This window comes from Carassius auratus, chromosome 28, assembly GCF_003368295.1.
Source record: "Carassius auratus strain Wakin chromosome 28, ASM336829v1, whole genome shotgun sequence".
NCBI classification, from domain to species: domain Eukaryota; kingdom Metazoa; phylum Chordata; class Actinopteri; order Cypriniformes; family Cyprinidae; genus Carassius; species Carassius auratus.
Genome location: NC_039270.1, coordinates 24,215,246 through 24,234,116, shown reverse-complemented (window position 1 = coordinate 24,234,116; position 18,871 = coordinate 24,215,246). Strand labels below are relative to the sequence as shown.

The following is an 18,871-nucleotide window of genomic DNA, read 5'->3' as shown; positions in this document are numbered from 1 at the left end:
CTTTAGGGAAATGCTGCCCATGTCTGCTATTGTACACACTGAAATGATTCAGTGTTACTGCTTCAGACAGAATTGGAATGAGCTGAAATCATGAGGGGCCATGCACTGTTAGCGTGATCTTCTTCTTCTGCCACAAGTCTATGGCAGCCCATAGAACCGCTTGCAGAGAAATTGTGAAATTTGGCACACGGATTGTGGACCGTGAGAAAAGTCACCATAGCAAATTTGCACTCATGTTTATGGTAATAACTTTTGAACCATACACCAGTAAATGACAATTACTTTCTCTGAATCCTTTGCTCATGCTGAGTTGAATGAACTCCAAAATAAAATTTAAAAAAAGCAAGATGTAGTTTTTTTTCACTATTTTTAATTGTTCATAAAACCTACTTTTTCTGAACACATCCTAGGCCATTGCACCGGTTGTCATGAAAATGTAACCAGATTATCTGGAATAATCATGGAATTCAAGTTGATTTGTCCAACGGTTCTTGAATAACACGCAAATTTTTTTTTTAAAAATGCATATTTTTGATTATAACTTTTGAATAGTAATGTAAGTGATTAGTAATCACAAAAATGTTTACAAATTCTTTAGATATGATGCATCATGCCAAGATGAATGATATCCAAATGTCGACCATTTTGAATTTGGTCATAAAATGCTATAATTTATGAACCCATTGATTGACATCATTACAAAACTCTGTAAGCATCATTGACACCATGCCCTGATGGTTTTGGTTCCCAGAAGCATACCCAAAGTTTGGGTTCAGTGCCAACTTGTGGTAAAAACTTATAATGAAATTTATAAAAATGCTTATAATTTGCTTAAATTAGCCTATTGGGACTGTAATTTGACTGATGTTGATGGATTCCTTGGATCATGCCGAGAACATAAATATAAAATTTTGCCACAATTGACTGATCTTCTTGTCCACCATTTTTTAAGTTATGGATTTCATGTCGATAAACATCTTAGGCATAGTGCCAAACTGCATCTGAGGCTGTATCTCTGCAAATATTTGACATTGACACAAAACTTTGTATGTGACATCGTGACCTCACACTGACCATATCACATCAATTTGGTAACAGCACCACCTATTGGTCAAAAGTGATAAGCCAAGAAATCATATTACTAGTGATTGTATTTATGATTTTTCAGCAATTTTGCCTACAATATTCTTTTAATAATGGTTTTAATAACTCACTCCTGCAGTTGGTCTGAAGCTTGCTTCTGTAGTGCTAGGCCCCATAATTAAGCTATATTTAGAAGAGGTCAAGACACTGAATCAGTCAGATTGTGCAGTGTATTTCTCTGGTGTGCATCACATACAAGCAGGTAATAATGCAATATTAAGAAAAAAAGCAGTTGAATTTGAACTATTTTATTGGATGATTCATATTTAATTGTAAGAGTAAAATGTTTAAATGTCACAGGTTTTTTTTTTTTTTTTTTTCATCTCAACAGCCAGTGCTCTGACTTCAGTAACTGGTGAGTAACAGACTGTTAGTCACTCATTTTTACAACAGATATTATTCTAGCTGCATCATGACAAAACCAGTCACTGTGTTGGCTAATCTGAAGTTTAGCATGTTGTAAGATGTGAGTTGTATCATAATGGAGTTATTTTATTTTTTTAGGAGATGTTAGTATCAGACTGGTGAATGGTAATAATGACTGCTCTGGAAGAGTTGAGATCCTATATAATGGCCAGTGGGGGACAGTGTGTGATGATGACTGGGACATGAATGATGCTGCTGTGGTGTGCAGACAGCTGGGATGTGGAAGTGCTGTTAGTGCACATGGCAGTGCTCATTTTGACCAGGGTAGTGGTCAGATCTGGTTGGATGATGTGGGATGTTCAGGAAGTGAATTATCGCTCACAAAGTGTTTACATCCTTCTTTTGGAACACATGACTGTGATCATAGTGAAGATGCAGGCGTCATCTGCTTAGGTAAAAGTACATACATATTTTTTTTTAATTAAGTTTTTGCTGTTCACCTTGATATTTTATGCAATATTTTATGTTAATTTTTTTACCAGCATATTTAGTTGTCTATAAATTTGAGGTAAGTATTTTGAAAAATGTGCCAGCTGCTTGCAATAAAAAAAGGATACTACAGCAAAGAAAACTTGTTAAAATAATAGAGGCTATACATGTTTGATGGTTTGCTCATAAACAATGACAAACACATATGAAATACAGTACTTACAACATGCCAAAAATACATTTTTTATCACATTGTACTTTTATTTTTAATTCTAAGTACCAGACATAAGGTTGGTCGGTGGGTCTGATTCATGCTGTGGGAGAGTGGAGATCCTGTATAATGGCACATGGGGAACCGTGTGTGATGATCACTGGGACATGAATGATACTGCTGTGGTGTGCAGACAGACACAGTGTGGATCAGCCATCAGTGCTCCTCCTAGCGCTGCCTTTGGTCAAGGCAGTGGATCGATCTGGCTGGATGACGTTGGATGTTCAGGAAGTGAAAGAGCCCTCACACAATGTCCACACAGAGGACTAGGAACACATAACTGTAAACATGGTGAAGATGCTGGTGTTGTTTGTTCAGGTAAGCCAAATCTTTAACATCTTCACATATTATTTTTAGGAGAATAGCATTATTAAGCTTTATGAATGTCCTGCTTACATTACATTATGTCTTAACAAAAACACATTTATTTTGCAGGTGAGCTGCGGATGCCGACTCTTTCCCTGACCTCCACACATGCAGCTATTTCTCCTGGAGAAAATATCCAGTTCAGTTGCACAACACCTAAACCAAGATGCGAGGCTAAAGCTGAATTCCAGCTCTTCAGAAACGGACCATCTATATCCTCCCAGACACATGAATCTAGTGTGACTTTCAACCTTGTTAATGTAGACGTCTCACATCATGGCAGCTACAGCTGTTGTTACTCCTACCAAAACAACATCAAATCATCTTTGAGCAACACTGTTATCATCACTGTGGGTGAGTGCAATCAGTTAAGTCTCATAGATTGCATGCATTACTAAGTAGAGCTGGAGTACCTACTTGGACTCAAGTCCGGTTTCGAGTACAGTTTTGGACTTGGACTTGTCACAGGCTCTTTATTTTTACTTGAACTTGACTTGTACTTGAGACTTTCAGAATTGGAAATCTGTCACAGTCCAACCGAATCCAGGGACAGTTGATGGAAACGTCACTGCATTATCACAAATGTGTTTTTAGGTCTTGTCCAGTACTTGAAAGTCGACGGGTTTCTATGCACACACCGAAAGCACGCGCCTCTCAGTCAGTGTGCGAATGCTGACTTCTTTCACTTAAGTTCTGTTATTGCTACTCACTTACATTAAAACTTATGTCAAAATGCCTGTCTTGTTCATGTAAATGCTGTTGGTTTTGAACAGTTGGGAGAAATACAGATGTGGTAAAATATTTGATCTATGCATCAGATCTTAAAGCAACAGCATAAACCTGCATCCGCCAGGTGTCATAAATTTTAATCAAACAAAGGAAAAGGAGAAAATCACTCACTGCTCTTGACTAAATCACTTAATAATTTTATTAAGAATCATCTATATTTAATGTTTACAGTGAAGATTATTTTAACATTACTTCTTTTACTAATTTCTAAAAGTCTTACTTGGCTACTATCTGAAAATAAACTTTCCTTTAATTTGTATTTTTTGAGTAATATTTATTTATTATTTGACTTGCAAGTAATACTTGGAGTGTTTACTTGCCTTCAGTAAGCTTGAGAATGTTTTATTACATTAGTTTATTATTTTTTGCTTTTGTATTAGTGGCACTTTCTAGCTTCAAAGTAAAAAATAATTTTTCTAAAATTTTTGTGGCAATAGATTTTATGGGTCCAAAATCACCCTGGGTGTGCATTATTTAAAAAAATGCAATTGCCTGTCATCAATTAGTCCTTATATGATGTAATTTATTGTAATTAATGAAACAATAAAAAAACAGGTGTGAGTTGCCTGTGACTTATGCAAAGTATATGTAGGGCTTTTATACACGGTGTGTGCCATTGTACAGACTAGGTTTATCCCTCACAGCCAAATAAATACCCTGTCTAAGGGGTCTGTGTACACTGGCGTTGTAACAGACACACCAGGTTCCATCACCAACTAATACCAGCGCCCTCCCTCACCTGAGTACTAATCACTCCCACCTGCTCCTCATCCACCTGCAATTGCCAGTTCACTATAAATACCAAACACACGCACCCAGTCAGTGTCCGGTCTCGTTTGCAAAAAGGTATAACCTGCATGCTTACTCTAAGGACTAACGATCTCTCTACTTACCTCTCTCCAGTGTCTCCATTGTGTGCGTGTGTGTGTGTCCACTACCTACAGTGTCTAGAACTCTTCACCAACGGATCCCTTCATCACTACCTCCAGCACCATTAACTCACCTTACACTACCTGCTCCTCTGCTTGTGCCTCAATAAACTGAGTTTACTATACTTTCAGCCTCCTGTCCTGGTTATCCGTAACAGAAGACCGGACCAAGACCGATCGGCACAAGCATGAGCCTCATGGACCCCTTCCAGGACCTTGTTGACGCTTTGCGTCGAACACTCACCACTCTTACTGCATCCCCATCACCTGCGAGCACTTCTGCTGACAACACCACCACTTCCTCAACAGCTGTGCATGCCAGTCCCATGGCCAAGCTGGCGCCCTTCTCTGGTTCAGCGGAGGATTGCAGCGGATTCCTGCGCCAATGCTCGCTGGTCCTGGAGATGCAACCGCACTTGTACCCCACTGAACGATCAAAAGTGGCCTTTTTGATATCTCAACTACAAGGTAAAGCACTTCAGTGGGCCGATTCTATTTGGACACAAAATAACCCTGTTATCCAGTCTTATTCTAGCTTCATCTACCATTTCCGAGAAGTTTTTGGCAGACCCGCATTGGATTCTTCTACTGGTGAGAAGCTTTATAATTTAAAACAAGGGAAAATGTGTCAATGAATATGCTCTTAAGTTCAGGACTCTTGCGGCCACTAGCGGATGGAATGAGCAGGCCTTGCTGACCACCTACCATCAGGGATTGGAACCTCGAGTGTGGTTGCATCTCACTGCATATGAGGACACCATCGAGCTCGAACGCTTCATTCAACTGTCCATCCTCTTCGCCACTCATATGCAGTGGTGCCTCGAAGAGCACAAGGGCCAGGCGTATTCCAACTCGCCACTCTGGCGACCAGAGACAGTCAGCTCCCCAGAACCAGCTAGCGAGCCCATGCTTGTCAACTCATACCGTCTCCCTGCTGCTGAACGGCAAAGACGGCTAGCCCAGAATCCTGGCCTCTACTGTGCATCTCTGGGGCATATCATCTCTGTATGCCCCGTCCACCTTCATCGTCCCATGGTGAGTGCCATTCTCCCTCTGAAGTATCAAATGAAACCACTCACCACTATAGTGACACTTACTGCCGCTGACATCTCTCTTCCAATTTCCACCCTGATCAATTCTGGGTCAGCCGGCAACTTCATCTCCGGCGCCCTCTGCCGTCAGCTCAAGCTCACTACCACAGCAATGCTGTCAGCCTACCAGGTCCATACAATAACCAGTAAACCATTGAGTCGAAGATGCATTCGTCACCGTGTTGGTCCGATAACCCTCCAAACCGTGCTATTTCATAAAGAAGAGATCCATCTGCTGGTCCTGGAGGAATTCACCGCTGACATCATCCTAGGGCGCCCGTGGTTGGAGCAGCATAACCCATTTATCTCATGGACAACGGGCGAAGTCCTGAAGTGGGGCAACTCCTGTTTCCAGGGCTGTATTACTGGATTCCCTGTTCCAGGCAAACTCTCCCCAGAACCTCTACCTGCTGCATCAAGCTTCTTCTTCGTGGAAAAGAAGGACGGAGGCTTGCGGCTCTGCATTGATTACAGTGCCCTCAACAACATATCTGTAAAATTCTGTTATCCTCTTCCCTTCATCCCAGCTGCCTTGGAACATCTCCGTGGTGCCACTGTATTCCAAGTTGGACCTCCGCAGTGCTTACAACCTCATCCAGATACGTGAGGGGGACGAGTGGAAGACAGCTTTTATCACCCCTACTGGCCACTATGAATACCTATTGTTGCCATATGGACTAGTCAACACTTTGCACCGATTTGGACCATATGGGATGGACAGATATGTAAGTGAACTTAATTTTTTTTATGTTTAAGAGGGGATCTATTTGCAGTGTTTCTTTCAATGGCACAAATCGAGCACAAACGAAAGACACCGGTTTGGTGCAATTTAGATCAGGTGGAGAGTGACGTCACTGTCCTGAATTATATTTGTTATTTATAAAGCAGGGGATATAGATAGAATGTTAATTTTAACCGCACAAACGAATGGCACTGGTTTGGAGGGATTTGAAAAGTATGGGGTGGAGAGTGACATCACTGACCCGTTTTTTTATTTTTTTATTTTTTTGAGGACGGGAAATAGATACAATGTAAATTTGAACGACAAACACCAGCACAAATCGAGCAAAAACTAATGAAACCGGTTTGGAACGATTTAGATTGCATTGGGTGGAGAGTGACGTCATTGTTTGTAAAAAGTTTATTTTTGTTATATAAAAGGAGAAATATGTTTGACGTTCATTTCAGCAGCAAAAATCGAGCACAAACGAATGACACCTGTTTTGTGCAATTTAGATGAACTGGGGTGGAGAGTGACATCACAGCCTCCGAAAATATTTTAGATGTATCTACGGAGGGAAAATAGATACTGTGTTTGTTTTAATGGCACAAACGGGCACAAACGAACTGCGCTGGTTTGGAGCAATTTGGGCGACATGGGATGGAGAGTGACAACGTGGTGGATGTCCTCTTCCTCATGGAGCCAATATTTCGGGGTGATTGGAGTGGAAGGTGTCTAGTAGGTTCCGATCCAGGATGTCATTGCATGGGACCCATGAGCGTTCCTCTGGACCGTATCCTTCCCAGTCCACTCAAGTTGTCCACCACGCTGCCGGGAGTCCAGGATGTCATGAACCTCGTAGGCCACTCCGTCATCAAGGAGGAGAGGAAGGGGGGCTTCGGCTATGCCAGGCTCTGTGGAGGGAGAAACAAAAGGATGGTAAGGTTTGAGTAGTGAGACATGGAAAGTGGGGTGAATCCGGTACTCATGTGGCAGGTGGAGCTTGAAAGTGACCGGATTGATCTGCTTGGTGATGGTGAATGGGCCAATGAATCCGGGACTTAGTTTGCGGCATGGTAGGCGCAGGTGGATGTCACGGGTTGACAGCCAGACCTTCTGTACAGGTTGGTATTCCATGGCATTTGAGCGGTCGGATAGGTCGGCTGTCAGCCTGCGCCTACGTAAGGCCCGTTGCAGTTGGTGGTGGGCCGCATCCCAGACCCTCTCGCTCTCTTGGAACCAGTAGTCAATCGATGGGACGTCTGAGGGTTCACCTGACCATGGGAAGAGTGGTGGTTGGTAGCCGAGCATGCACTGGAATGGAGTGAGTCTGTTGGTAGGTTGTCGTAGGGAGTCCTGTGGGTACTTGGCCCACCCTAGGAACTGGTTCCAAGAGTCCCAGTGGCCATGGCAGAAGGTACGCAGGAAGACGTGGTTGAACATTAACTCATCCGTTTCCATGGCCGTGGGTAGACCTTTCAAGGGGAGACAAGACATGATTTAGAGAACTGGGAGACGCTGTGTTTCGTTATGAAAGCAAAACTACTTTGTTTGTGGTTAAGTTGTATTTACAACACTGTTCCACAACAGTTCAACCCAAATATTAAAATGTGTGCAGCTTTTTTGTTATGGATGATGAGGACTGTTTCCTGTGAGAGTAGCCTACAATGCCGGTGTCTGTCACTATAAAGTGGGGCAATAACAACTTTGGAAGGACAGTCTGGCACTTCTGGCTCCAAGCTTGTAAGTACGTTTTCATATTTAAAGAATTTGTCAGTGACGATTCAAACACAAGTTTTAAGCAGTGTAGAGTATAGCTTGTTGTGTGTTGTTTCTCCGATCACAAATGCAGAAATGTTTTGTTTACTTGGCGCGATATGTAACACATAAAAAGACAGTTTCAGTCATTATAATCAGTATTATGTCCCCACTGGATGCAACAAATACCTCGTTTATGATGGGTTTTACTGGGTTTGTCTCGATGCACCAGGACACAGCATCAAAATATGGTAAAGGGCACAATATTTCTGTCATACGCTAGAGGTAAAAAAAAAAAAACGATGCATTTTAGAAAAGTTGGGCAGAGAGAAGCAACAATAATGTAAAATGTGTGGAAATGAATGTGTATTTTGAATCTTAAACCGCATAAACACATTGCATTATACCGAATACACAAAATATTGTTCTTTTTAGCAACATCATATGACCCCATTAATCAAAAATCAAAATGAAAAGATGCAATAGAGGTTTTACAAGCAGCACATTGATTACTCTAAAATATATACAGGTTTCATTTATATTTTATTGTTCCTTGAGAAGATATATATATATATACTAAAATGGTTGCTGAAATGTGAAGGGTGTACTCAGATATGTGAGATACTTTAGTAAAAGAAAACTTCAAAGTCACCTTTAAGTAACACTTTTATCACTGTAGGGGAGAGTGTATTCAGACTTGTCTCATTGTCTGCATCGTAGATTACATGCAATAATAACATATAAGTCATCTAATTTTGTAAATGACTTTTTTGCATTTGAAACATTTCTAAAAATGGCTGTGGATAAAATTTTGATCCCAACAAGATGCAGTTATTAAAGCCATTTTTATTTATTTAAAGAAAATAAACAATATAAATGTATTCTTCTCGTTTTCTAGTGATCTTGCAGCAGCCCAGTATTTCCCTCAGTGATCCTGATGGACTGTTTCACGTGGGGCTTCAGGGGCCAGTGATCACCAGGGGTCACAGTTTCACTATCATCTGTAACACTGACCCTCAGTATCCTGGAGGATCTTTTCACCTGTTCAGAGGATCAAACTTCACCAGGACTGAGTCAGCTGTCAGTCACTCTGCCTCCTTCTTCTTTCCTGAAGCAGATTATTCACACGAGGGAAACTACAGTTGTGTTTATGAAGTCAGTGTCTCCTCACGCTCCTTTCGTTCATCTGCCTCTGAACTGCTGCTCATCACTATCACAGGTAATGATGTATAAGAGTCTAAAAACAAGCTGAACTGCTGGTAATGAAAGTTTAACTCAAACACGTGTCTCTCTCAGCCTCCCTGCTTCCTGTCATTGGTGCTGCAGTGTCAGCTGTGCTGCTCTTATTGTCTGTCCTTAATCTGGGGTTAAAAAACTGGGTATGCTGTATATATACAGTACATGTATGCAGTGCATAGGGCCGCCACAATTAGGGAGGTGCCATTTTACCAAAATCATTCTGTGAAAATCTTTAATAAAATGTAATAAATAATCAAAATCTTAGTTATTAAAAATAATTAATGCAAAATTTTAATCTAACGGTTTTTAGCATTTTAATGAGTTAAAATGTATATATTAAAAACTTAAGATGCGGAACGACGTATCTTTTGCGATCACAACAAACGGGAGACTTTTCAGATGAGCACTTCAGCTTGCCCTCAGCACCAGGCGCGAGTCACAAGCGTGGAAAAGGTAAAGGTGTATGGGATTAGAATCCCGCTAAATGTATTGCAGTCACAGATCGAAAAATAATAAGCAAAGATCAAATATTTAAAAACACGTCTAAAATAATAACGCACAAAACCGAAAAACAAATTCTTTTTTTTTTTTAAATAACAAACAGTGCAGTCATGGATCGAAAAATAATAAGCGTAAATCAAAAATGTAAATGCATTTAAAATTATATTGCACATAACTGAAACATGAATTCAAATTTTTCCAAATCTCAAACAAAATCAGGTTTCCTGCTCATATGTTATTTATTTTGTGTGTGCTTGTGGTTTTTTCCCCTTTGCTCTTGTTTACACGTTCTGCGCTTGCGTTTCTAAAACACAGCTGCTCCTCTAGCCAATCAGTCCAGTGCGACTCGTGGCTGCTGTGGCAGGTGTGTGAAGTAGAGGGTGACGGTGACACAGGAGTGGATTTTCAAATCTCTCCCGTCCCATTCCCACGGAAAAAACTGGGGGGAAATCCCGCCCCATTTCCCGGAATTCGCGTTCTCTCCCACTCCCATGTTGTATTTATTTATTTATTTAAGTTGGAATCTGTAAGTTACAGTGAAAAAATACAGCACAGATCACAGCATGCCCACTTTTGTTAAATAAAAATTTAAAATGTAGTTTTTATTTTAGTGAACTGAAAGCCATCTTAAACAATGCACATTGTGCATTTCACAAACGTTATGTAAATCATCCATGCTACCACACGTTTTCTATTTTTTTTTTTTTTTTTTAATTTGGGCGTAGACATTGCACTCTGAGAGTGGCACTCTCAATAGATTTATTTTTCATACATGAAGTTTCTCACTCAAGTTCACATGACCAAGACGACAGAAACCGCATCTTGTTTTTTTTTTATTATTAATTTACAGAAGCACAGTGTTTTGTTGATATTCTGAGTGCACACAAATAAACGTATGTGGATTCAAAAGATTTATTACTTTTATCTGTATGACCAGAAATGAGTATTTTAAGAGCAAGTGAGAGCACTGGTGCCTCCATCTGTCCTGCTGTGAGTGCGCTGCTGTTCAATTTCCACACACACTTCAGTAGCGCACATTTCTGTAGGTTAACATTAGATTGAGCGGACATGTAAAGTTATTACTACATACATCTTTAAGATGAAAAGCTGATGTAGGCTACTGTATTACCACATAGACCAGCCGTTAACAATCTGTCCTTCACCAGCCACATTAAAGCAAACAGGAGAAGAGCATAAAGACAGGGCAAGTACAATTGAGTTTGAGCTATCTGAATGCATTGGATCTGTGTGCTCTCTTATCGCTCGCGCGGTACTTTAATGTCATACAGTAATCATTCTGTGCAGCTACTTCAAGTCGAACGTGCCTAATGCTGCTCTATGTGAAAGCGCGCAGGTGATTGAGATTTATCGCTGATTACACAACCGGCTTTACTGACAAGATAAATTAAATATCGCGTGTGATTTTTATCGTGCAGCCCAACTGCCTAAAATATAAAGGATTTGTAACTAAACCAAACTAACAAGACACGTGTTAACAGGCTAGACATCGGCCTACTCGGACTACATAGGGCTTGCTATAATATACATAATATAAAAATTGAATGTTTCTGTCACCCACTAACAAAATGTTTATGGCTAATTACCTGAGATCATCCGGGAATTGTCTGCTGTTGCTGGTTATCCATCTTCACACACCTGTAACATTGGAGTGATGTCAACTCCCCCTTGAACTGATTGGTTTGAGGAGCAGCTGTCAATCTAGAACTTGCGGGCCAATGGTGACGCTGAAGCCTGCCCTGATTTACATGAAACTCAAACTGCAACTTTTAGAAACGCAAGTGGAGAACGTGGAAACAAGAGCAAAGGGGAAAAGACCATAAGCACAGACAAAAAAATCTGATTTTGTTTGTGATTTGCAAAATTTTTAATTCATGTTTCAGTTCTGTGTAATCCATGACTGCACTGTTTGATATGTAAAGAAAATAACGGTTTTGCGCGTTATTATTTTACATGTGTTTTTAAATATTTTATTTATGCTTATTATTTTTCGATATGTGACTGCAATACGTTTGGCGGGATTCTAATCCCATACAGTTGCCAAATGAGCTTTAGTAGAACAACAGTGAACTGTGGTATGAGATATTATTTCAGTAAAACAAACTTTCATATCCTGTCAGCTGTTCTATTGTACAAGAATATGCTGTGCACCTTCACTTTATATAAAACCACAATAGAAACTACGAGCAATTAGAGATCACAATAGGGCGCTGTAATTTTTTTTTATTTTCTATTTATAGTTTAATGCACAAGTAGGCCAAATGTGAGCACAGTGCAGTTAATTGCACTGGAAAATATATGATAATTTTTGGTTAATTGTTTTAAAGTACAAACATTTTCATTTGTACAGAGATCTGTTTAGGTGTGACAAAAGTGCTTTAATGAATTTGAAAACTAATAGAATGTTAAACATGGATATTTTCAGAGTTCATTGATTGTTTACAAATTCAGTGAAGGTTGACTATAGTTAAATGCATGTCTCATCCATGACTGGGCCTATGCTAGAGAACAAGATTTCAGGGGTGTTGAAACCCAGAACAAATCTTACTGAGTAATACAGTTATAGTAAGCCCTTTTATTAATATACCTGGATTCTACGTAATACAAAAATTGTCATTCACTCAGTATTACTTGATGTAACTCAGAACTATCTAAATGACAGTTATACAAATGAATTGTATTCAGTTGTGTTTTAGGCACTAAAACAGTCCAGTACTTTATAGTCAAATCAATTTCTATATTGAAATAATTAAGCCACCCCAGACTGGATCTGCCACTGCTGGAGAGGGCAAATATCAGCTCGTTTCGGAGTATCTCTATTGCTCAAAAAAAAAAAAAAAAAAACACCTTCCTGTTTGTGAATGGCTGTTTGATTTACATTTGAGAAAAATTAAGATCATTAAAAAAAAAGTTACAGATCGGTGGTAGCAGCAATTTTTCTTGTTCATTCTGCGTCGCAAACTGCACTAAACAGCTGAAAGCCAGGCAGATTAAGCGTGCTGTCTGGAATGGCGTCATTCAGCCAGGTTTCTGTGAAACACAGAGCAGCAAAGTGTTATTTGTCCAGGAGAGCAGAAGAAGTTTGTCTGTTTTGTTGGGTAGAGAACCGAGATTTGCCAAATGGACGCCAGGTAACTTTCTCCATTACTCAATCTGAAAGAGCAAATAACTTTTCCAAATGATTGATTAGAATGTCCATCTTTAGACACTTAAATCTAAGAGGGCAAGATCTGAGAGCTTATTTTCATATTTAAGATTTTCAAGTGACTAATTATTTTTTGTAAGGGCAATTTGAAGACTGAATTTAATAAAACAAAAAACAAACTGAAACTAAAAAAAACAGACTGAATTATCTTACAGAGTTTAGAAATTCAGGACACTACTGACCTGTGAACCTTCTCTTGATAAATTACTTGAAAATAGTTACTATGTGATATTATGCCTTTAGTGTTTGGCCCCTAGTATTATAAAATAATTGAAGAAGAAAACTTATCAAAAATTACAGGACTAAATGACTACAGGCCTGTGGCTCTAACGTCTGTGGTCATGAAGTCATTTGAAAAACTGGTGCTGGCCTACCTGAAGGACATCACTGGACCCTTGCTGGATCCTCTTCAGTTTGCCTACAGAGCAAACAGGTCTGTGGACGATGCAGTAAACATTGGACTGCATTATGTTCTGCAACACCTAGACAGACCAGGGACTTATGTGAGGATCCTGTTTGTGGACTTCAGCTTGGCCTTTAACACGATCATCCCAAACCTCCTCCTGCCTAAACTAACTCAGCTCTCCGTGCCCACCTCCGTCTGTCAGTGGATCAACAGCTTCCTGACAGACAGGCAGCAGCTAGTGAGGCTGGGAAAATACACATCCAGCACCCGTACAATCAGCACCGGAGCTCCCCAAGGCTGCGTTCTCTCCCCACTGCTCTTCTCCCTGTACACCAACGATTGCACATCTAAGGACCCCTCTGTCAAGCTCCTGAAGTTTGCAGATGACACCATACTCATCGGCCTCATTCAGGACGGTGACGAGTCTGCTTACAGACAGGAGGTTAAAGAGCTGGCTGTCTGGTGCACTCTCAGCAACCTGGAGCTTAACACACTCAAAACAGTGGAGATGATCGTGGACTTCAGGAGAAACCCTCCTGCACTCCCCCCACTCACCATCATGAACAGCACTGTGACTGCAGTGGAGTCATTCAGGTTCCTGGGCATCACTATCTCTCAGGACCTGAAGTGGGACATTCACATTGACTCCATTGTGAAAAAGGCCCAGCAGAGGTTGTACTTCCTTCGCCAGCTGAGGAAGTTAAACCTGCTACAGGAGCTGCTGAAATAGTTCTACTCCACCATCATTGAATCCACCATCATTGAATCCACCTCTGCACTTCAGTAACTGTCTTTTTCAGCTCAGCTTCTAAATCTGACCTCAGAAGACTATAGAGGGTAGTTTGGACTGCTGAGAGAATCATCGGTTCAACTCTCCCATCTATTCAAGAACTGTACTTATCCAGAGTGAGCAAAAGGGCTGTCAAAATCACTCTGGACCCCTCACATCCAGCACACTCCCTCTTTGAACTGTTGCCATCTGGTCGACGCTACAGAGCAATGAGCACTAGAACGACCAGACACAGGAAAAGTTTCTTCCCTCAGGCAATCTGTCTAATGAAAAATTGAAAAAAAAAAAAAACCTGTGGAACACACTACACTACTTATATTTATATATACATACACTTATTTATCTAACACACATACTTAGCATACACTTAAATTTTTTGAACATAATATACATGTACAAACATAATGATCATTGTAATATACTATACCTGCCATACATTGTCAGTTTGTAAATTTTCATTCCTTATCTACCTATTTGTATTTTTTATTTTTTATTTTTATTCCATTTTGTGTTTTTTGTTCTGTCACTGTCATTATGTTGCACTGTGGAGCTTCTGTCACGAAAACAAATTCCTCGTATGTGTGAACATACCTGGCAATAAAGCTCATTCTGATTCTGATTAAATAAATTCTGTGCACACAGACTAAAGTAGTTTAAGTCTTTGGTTCTTTTAATTGTGGTGATTTTGTCTACAAAAACCCACCAATTCATCTCAACAAATAAAAATACTTCATAAGTATGTTCATTTACTGTACATGTTCTCAATGGGCTCATTTTGCTTTAAATTGCTGCCTCAATTCGCCGTGACATGGAGGTGATCACTTCTTTGCCCCCCCCCCCCCCTCCCCCCGCTTCATCTCTAATAGCTGATGACTTTGCCACATTTTTCATTAATAAAATTAAACACATCAGTGTACATTTTTCCACACCACAATCCATAAAACTCATATCACCAGCAAAAATACACTCATTCACATCCTTCTCTTCACTCTCTGAGGCAGAAGTCTCCAAACTCATCCTTTCTAATCACCCTTCTACTTGCCCACTTGATCCTATTCCATCTCATCTCCTTCAAGCCATTTCTCCTGCAGTTGTACCTGCACTCACTCACATCATTAACACTTCCCTCCACACTGGTGTTTTTCCCTCATCATTTAGACAGGCTCCTATAACACCACAACTTAAGAAACCCACCCTCAACCCATCTCTTTTAGAGAACTACAGAGCAGTTTCTCTTCTTCCTTTCATTGCAAAAACACTTCAACGAGCTGTGTTCAACCCAGTCTCTACATTTCTCACACAGAACAACCTCCTTGACAACAACCAGTCTGGCTTCAGAAGTGGACATTCAACTGAGACTGCCTTGCTCTCAGTTGTTGAAGCCCTAAGACTGGCAAGAGCGGAATCCAAATCTTCAATACTTATCCTGCTTGATCTGTCCGCTGCTTTTGACATGGTTAACCACCAGATCCTCCTGTCAACCCTACTGGCAAAGGGCATCTCATGAACAACACTTCAATGGTTTGAGTTTTACCTATCAGATAGGTCCTTCAAAGTATCTTGGAGAGGTGAGGTGTCCAAGTCACAACATCTAACTACTGGGGTGCCTCAGGGACGTTTTTTTTTTTTTTTTTTTTCATTCTGTCACCGATGAAGTTTTGGTTCCTTGCCGCTGTCGTCTCTGGCTTGCTTAGTTGGGGTCACTACATCTACAGCAATTTCATTGACTTTATTGCAAATAAATGCACAGACACTATTTAACTGAACAGAGATGACATCAATGATGAACTGATGAACTGAATTCAATGATGAACTGCCTTTAACTATTATTTTGCATTCTTGACACTCTGTTTTCCTAATGAATGTTGTTCAGTTGCTTTGATGCAATGTATTTTGTTAGCGCTATATAAATAAAGGTAACTTGACTTGACCACTTCTCTTCGCTGTCTGCATGGCATCATTAGGTTCTGTCATTCAGAAACATGGCTTTTCATACCACTGCTATGCTGATGACACTCAACTCTACTTCTCATTCCATCCTGATGATCCGATGGTAGCTATTCGCATCTCAGCTTGTCTAAAAGACATTTCATGCTGGATGATGGACTATCACCTTCAACTCAACCTTGCCAAGACAGAACTGTTTGTGATTCCAGCAAACCCATAGTTTCATCATAATTTCACCATCAAGTTAAGCACATCATCCATAACTCCTTCAAAAACAGCTAGAAGCCTTGGAGTTATGATTGATGATCCGCTGACTTTCTCAGACCACATTGCTAAAACTGTCCAGTCTTGCAGATTTGCTTTGTTCAACATCAAGAAGATCAAGCCCTTTCTTTCGCAACATGCTGCACAAACTCCTTGTTCAAGCTCTTGTTCTGTCCAGGCTGGACTATAGCAATGCTCTCTCTGCAGGTCTTCCAGCCAGTTCTATCAAACCTTTACAATTAATCCAGAACGAAGCAGCAAGATTCATTTTTAATGAACCAAAAAGAATACACGTCACACCTCTTTTTATCAATTTGCACTGGCTACCAATAGCTGCTCGTATAAAATTCAAAACATTGATGTTTGCCTAAAAAACAACCACTGGCTCTGCACCCATTTACCTAAATTTGTTACTTCAGACTTATGTGCCCTCTAGAAGCTTGCGTTCTGCAAGTGAACGTCGCTTGATTGTGCCATCCCAAAGAAGCACAAAGTCACTTTTACGGACTTTTAAATTAAATGTTCCCTCCTGGTGAAATGACCTCCCCAACTCAATCCGAGCAGCTGAGTCCTTAGCCATCTTCAAGAATCAGCTTAAAACCCATCTCTTCCATCTTTATTTGACCCTTTAACACTTAATATTCTAAATTCTTTTCTTTAAAAAAAAAAATCTAAGAACCTTTCTAATTGTATTCTATTTTCTTTCCATTTATTATGCATTTGTGTGTGTGTGTGTGTGTGTGTGTAAAGACCTCTAACACTAGCTTGCTCTATTCTTTTTTTTATTCTATTAGTTTTCTTTTTATTTATTATATTATTTAAAAGCCCATGCTATATGTACTCTGTTACGGAACTGAGACTTGTTATAGCACTTATATATCATTGCTCTTTTTGTTGTTTTTGATTGCTTCCAATGTCCTCATTTGTAAGTTGCTTTGGATAAAAGCGTCTACTAAAGGAATACATGTAAATGAGCACATCTCATAGACATGAAACAGGCATCTGAGTGATGTTTGTGTGCTATTATGTAGAATTCACTCACTGTTGTCAACACTGCTTTAGATGAGTGTAAGTCATGTAAACAAACAAATCTACATAGAGTAACTAAACATAAGTTATCTATTTTATTTGTCCATTTTTGCAATATTTTATAATTTAAGGAACATTTGTGTTGGATAAAAAGCGTGTTACATCAGTTACTAACTCACCATGTAAATGTAGTTTTGAGAAGATAAATCAATGAGAAGACTAACTCTTGTCTGGATCTTACAGGGACAGATGAGACACATGTGTGTTTATCAAGTGCTGAGTGATTGATGAAGGAATGCTGCCATCAAATGATTTGTGTAAGTACAGTACAAAAATAAATAAAACATTTTAAATCGTAAGTTGTAGTTTATTTTAATTAGTGCAATTTTAAATTTTATCACTTTTCTTGATTTCTATGCATTTGCTGCAGATATTTTGTGGTGGAGAAGGACCTGCAAGGAAAGGTGAAAAAAAGCAAAAACCTGAACAAAAGAATACAGTAAAGGCTTTTCTGTATTGTGTGTGTGTGTGTGTATTTTTGTAGGATAGGAATATGTCTGCAGACTGGTGTGTGCACTAAGGATGGAGAAGTCCACAGCATCATCCTAGAAATGGTCCAGAGACACAGATTACACACTCCCTCACTCCAACTCTTACTGTCTCATCAGGACCAGATGCTGCTGTGATCTTTTCATTCTCAGTGACCCCAGAGCCAGCGGGAGGATCTAGAAAAAGACCAAAGGCACTTAGGATGTGATTTTGGTAAAGTTTGTTCTGCTGGTTTCTGTTTTTACAATTTATCTGAAGTGACTGACAATGATCTTATTACAGGGGACTACAATCTCCTGATCAACCTAGAGAAAAGAGCCTTGCTCAAGGACATACTGGTGGTTTTGTACCAGTTCAGTGGTTTAGCCCACTACAAAATAAAAAATCAATGCATTTACTTGTCAACTCGGTGTAAATGTTTTACTGGTAGTTGTGCTCATGGAGAGCAGGCACAAGATTGTTTGGAGCAGACACAGCAGTCAGATTGTCCCCCAGGTCTTCCACTGCTCTTGCTTCAAGGTCGTGTGGTTCAGAGAGCTGTCATCATGGTTTTCCTCATCATGTTTCTCAAAGACATCCCCATTGAGAAGAGTGAGATTGTGAAGCATAGCGCGGCAGCAGAATGAGCACAGCTGTGTTGAGATGATAGTAAGATGTTGGGTTCACCATCTGTAAATAAATAACTGATAGAACAGTAAGTTTGAATGAAGCTTTGTTTCATGTGTTGTTGATTTGTACGCATACATGTATACATTCTTTTAATCATTTATTCATGTTTCTTGTTGTCAGTAAATAAAATACTTTAATCATTTATTAATTGCTTGACTGAAAATTATATATTCACATCAACTGCATTTTTTCAACGAGTGTATATTCATGTATAGCTATGTCACGACAAAAAAATAATAAATTTTGTTTATTTTACTATGTCATTTGAAGAAAAAAAATGGAATCTTAAATATATATTTCATATAATAATTATATCATTATTAATCATATT

At 39.6% G+C, this 18,871-nt stretch overlaps 2 protein-coding genes across 2 annotated transcripts in view; one reads left to right on the top strand and one right to left on the bottom strand.

Moving 5' to 3' along the window:
* Nucleotides 1-18,871, top strand: part of LOC113047289 (deleted in malignant brain tumors 1 protein-like) — a 77,049-nt gene that overhangs the window by 919 nt on the left and 57,259 nt on the right. The window contains exons 2-6 of the mRNA XM_026208642.1: nt 1,475-1,498; nt 1,648-1,962; nt 2,276-2,587; nt 2,705-2,989; nt 8,822-9,142. Coding sequence (XP_026064427.1) covers nt 1,475-1,498; nt 1,648-1,962; nt 2,276-2,587; nt 2,705-2,989; nt 8,822-9,142 — 1,257 coding nt within the window. The remainder of the gene's footprint in view (nt 1-1,474; nt 1,499-1,647; nt 1,963-2,275; nt 2,588-2,704; nt 2,990-8,821; nt 9,143-18,871) is intronic.
* On the bottom strand, nt 6,852-7,714 carry LOC113047291 (uncharacterized). The gene is made up of 2 exons (XM_026208643.1): nt 7,236-7,714; nt 6,852-7,079 (listed from the first exon to the last, which is right to left on the bottom strand). Exons 1-2 carry the CDS (start codon nt 7,660-7,662, stop codon nt 6,901-6,903), a joined length of 606 nt encoding a protein of 201 aa, XP_026064428.1. The 5' UTR covers nt 7,663-7,714; the 3' UTR covers nt 6,852-6,900.